The following is a 3,809-nucleotide window of genomic DNA, read 5'->3' on the forward strand; positions in this document are numbered from 1 at the left end:
CTGTGTTCTAAGGGCCCTCCCAGCTCTGACATCCTGTGTTCTAAGGGCCCTCTCAGCTCTGACATCCTGTGTTTTAAGGGTCCTCCCAGCTCTGATATCCTGTGTTCCAAGGGCCCTCCCAGCTCTGCAGTCTATGAGCCTTTCTGTCTGATCCATTTCTTTACTATGCTTACTGACTGCTTGTGGCTTAGGACACCCTCCAGGCTCATTCTCCAGGAAGATCCAGTTCCCGACCCCTCTGGGTTCTTCAGGCAGTGGGTGCTGTTGGCTCTGCCCACACCTACACTCTTCTTCCTTTCTCTCTTTCTGTGCTTTCTCCTTCCCTTGCCCTGTGATGCTCCACTGCCCACCCCTATATTGTTCCTGGATGTGACAGCAGATGGGGACAGAAGCAAGGCCTCCTCAGGTCCGGGAACCTTCTTCCTCTAGCTTGTTCAGAGTTCTAAGATCTATGATGCCCCCTGGAAGCCTAGGCCATAGAGGAATTGGCTGCCTAGGGGGACTGTTCACCCTCATTTGCCAAGGCATTCCTCTGCCATGAGCCTGACAACCTCAGCACCCTAAGGGGTAGGGGTGGACAAGGGGCTGCGTGCTCTGAGCTGCCCCATAAGGGACTGGCCCAGCTCGAAGCTCTAAGGGGAGTGAGGCCGTCCCCTTGCCCTCTAATCAGCCGTTTATGACCTGTGTGTCTCTCCCCAGGAACGGATTGCCCACAGATAAACCAGCTGTCACTGAAGATGTAAATATTTACCAGAAATATATTGCCAGGTAGGCCATTCCTGGAGGGAGGCTGGGATGGAGAGAGGGTCCCTGGGGACCAGGCAGAATGGGTGCAGAGGTCATCCCCTCTGTCTGGCTGCCCAAAATGCTTTCAGACATTTTACATAGGTCTTCTCCACACTCACATACCCGATCTCAGCAACGGCTCTGGCACAATGACCCATGGGATGATCCCCCCAATGCAAAAATAAGCAAGCACAACATGTGTACTGTTTTTTCTCAGTCCCCCCACCCCAGTCACTGAGCTGTTCAGGGGGCATTAAGTGATGACCAGAAGCAGGAAGGACCAGAACCTACTTGGACCCTCTTGGGTGGGTGCGGCCCCTGCCTCCTGGGCCAACAGAACAGGATGGAGGGTGAAGGAAGCAGACCCTAGCATGCTGGGTCCATGCATTCCCTGGCCACTATGGGCAGAAATGTTTAAATCCGTTAAAAGTGAATGGGGGGGCGGCCAGGTAGCACAGCGAGTAAGAGCACCGGCTCCAGTGTTGAGAAGACCTGGAGATCGAATCCTGGGCTCAGACACTTAGCACCCACCCAGAAACACCTGGCCGTGTAACCTTGAGCAAGTTACTTAACCCCGATTGCTTAGGGGTGGCCAGGTGGCTCAGTGAGTAAGAGCACCAGCTCCAGTGTCGGGATGACCTGGATCAAATCCGGGCTCAGATACTCAGCACCACACCCAGAAATAATAACTGGCCGTGTAACCTTGAGCAAGTTACTTAACCCCAATTGCTTAAAAAAAAAAGTGAATGGGGATGGGGAGGTGGGTATTTGTCACTTAGATGGCCCAAGAGGACTTATGCCTGAGTCCGTGGTCAGTGCCAGCTGCTAACCAGGCAGGAGGTGTGGGGGCGGAGGGGCAGGCATGGGGGTCTGTCCGTGACACCTGTATCTCTCTCTGTCTTTTGCTATCCCTCCTCAGTTTCCCTCACTGTCTTTATCCCCTTCTCCTTTTCTGTCTGACTCTCTTCCTCAGTACGGCTTTTTCCCTCTTTTTTATTAGTATTATAATCATCATTATTATTAGTGCCTCAACAGATGGTCTTTTTGGCAGCTTCAGTTTAAATATTTATTTGTGTGAAGTCTCCCTCCCCCCATAATTGGGGCCTTCTCTCCCCCTCCTCTCCCTCTCCTACTCACACATCATCGTTAGAGAGGCCGGCCCTGTCTGTAAACACTGGCTGAGCTCCCTAACTTCCTCAGAGCCGCTGCGGAGACTCCGCACAGATATGTTGGTCATCTGGGCTCTAAGACAGCATCCCCTCCGAAGGGCGATGGGGAGGGAGGCAGGCGGGGCGGAAGGGCCAGGGGGCCGGGGCTTCACGCTGGCTGGAGAGCTGGGCGTGAGTGTGAGCTCCCCACTGTGGGAAGCCAAACAGATGCTGGCCTTTAAAAATTCATAACTCTGGACTGTTTCAAGTGTCAGAAAATGCCGGGGATGGAGATAACCCTTTAGACACCTCCTCGGCATCAGCCGCAGGGCAGGCCCCGTTTCCCAGCCTCCTCTACCCTCCCAGCCCCGGAAAGCCAGTCCGCAAGTATTGGCAGGCTCCTGGGCACATCCATCGCCTCCTGGATAGGTCCAAGCCCGAACCTGCCTTCTCCCACCATTATCTATCCTGATATGCAGTGAATTCAGGGAACATGTAGTAAGCACCCACTGTGTGCTGTGGTCTTCTGTCTTGGTCATGAATGCCTAGGTGGGCTCTTGAATGCCCTCCCTCCCAGACTTTTCAGCTCTAGATGGCAGGGATGCCTTCCTCCTGACCTATGACTCTTTGGAGCCCTTCTTCCCTTTCAAAAATTTGTCCCCAAGTGCCACCTCCCACAAGAGGTTTTTTCTGATCTTCCTAGTGCCAATGCTCCCCCCACCTCAAAAGCAAACAAACCCTACATGGTATTTATTTTATAATGGGATGGAGCTTGGCCCTGTCATTTCATCAATGAAGGGAACTCCCAGAGTGGTTAATGATTTACCCAAGTTCACAGAGTCCACACCAGCAGGATTTGAACCCAGGGCGTCCCGTATCCCACAGCAGGTCATTGTTCACATGCGCACATACACACACATAAGCCTCCAAGGTCTGGGACTGCTTCACTCTCCTCATAGCACTTGGCACAGGATCTGGCACATAGTAGGTGTTTCCTCATGACTGACGGATGCAGACCTAGCACACCCACCCTGTTCTGTGCAGTGAGTCTAGTCCCATTTCATCTGGAGTCTTGCAGAAGCTGCCTCCTCCAGGGAGCCTTCCCCCATCACTGCTCCCAAGTTACGGGTGCTCTTTCTCCCTCCTTGAAGCACCTTAAATTTATTTTACTGAGTTCCCATGTGAAAAGAGCCCTGAATTTAGAGTCAGTGGTCTGGGTTCAAGCCACAGCTCTGCCTCTTAGTAACCAGCTTCTTAGTCCCCACCTGCTGGGCCCCAGTTTCCTCAGGGGTCGGCCTGTGTGGTCCTGAGGGCATCGCCCCATTCTGAATTTAAGAGTGCTGTGCACCTGGAGAGGAGCCCAGGCAGCAGAGGGCTCTGTGTCATAGGCCCCCAAAGAAACAGAAGCTCCATGACTTCCAGGACCACGGCCTCACCCGGACCCAAGTACTCGGGCAAATGTAGTAGGCACTTAACGGATGTTTGTTAGTTAAGTGGTTGAACTGGGTTCCCATCTTGTCTCATTCCCCCCAACTCCTCCAGGGACTCCTCTTGTCCCCGCCGGGGCTCATGGGACCCAGCTTTCTTCCTGGCTCCTGCTCCCCTTCTTGGGGGAGCCATGTGTCTCTTGTCTCAGGGTGAGCTGCCCGACTTGGAGCCGCCTGAGGCCCGTTTCTCCCCAAACCCCAGGTCTTTCCTGGCCAGCAGGACATAGTGGTTAAAGCTCAGGAGAAAGTGGCATTCGAACCACATGTCTGTGTGTGAGTCACACCACTGGCCAAACCTTAGTTTCCTCATCTGTCAAATGGGTACAATAATAATTAGCTCTGCTCACCTCACAAGGTAACTAGAAGGAAGGGAGAGCGAGAGAGAGAG

The 3,809-nt window shown here is 53.4% G+C and overlaps 1 protein-coding gene across 2 annotated transcripts in view; it reads left to right on the top strand.

Annotated features, from left to right (window-relative positions):
- The window catches only part of CASZ1 (castor zinc finger 1), a 245,884-nt gene that overhangs the window by 203,587 nt on the left and 38,488 nt on the right, over positions 1-3,809 (top strand). For both annotated transcript variants that reach the window (XM_069078947.1, XM_069078946.1), the window contains one exon: positions 700-768. In XM_069078947.1, coding sequence (XP_068935048.1) covers positions 700-768 — 69 coding nt within the window. The remainder of the gene's footprint in view (positions 1-699; positions 769-3,809) is intronic.

This window comes from Petaurus breviceps, unplaced genomic scaffold (genome assembly GCF_028583685.1).
Source record: "Petaurus breviceps papuanus isolate PSGF00001 unplaced genomic scaffold, PetGlider_PUasm1.0 91041, whole genome shotgun sequence".
NCBI lineage: Eukaryota > Metazoa > Chordata > Mammalia > Diprotodontia > Petauridae > Petaurus > Petaurus breviceps.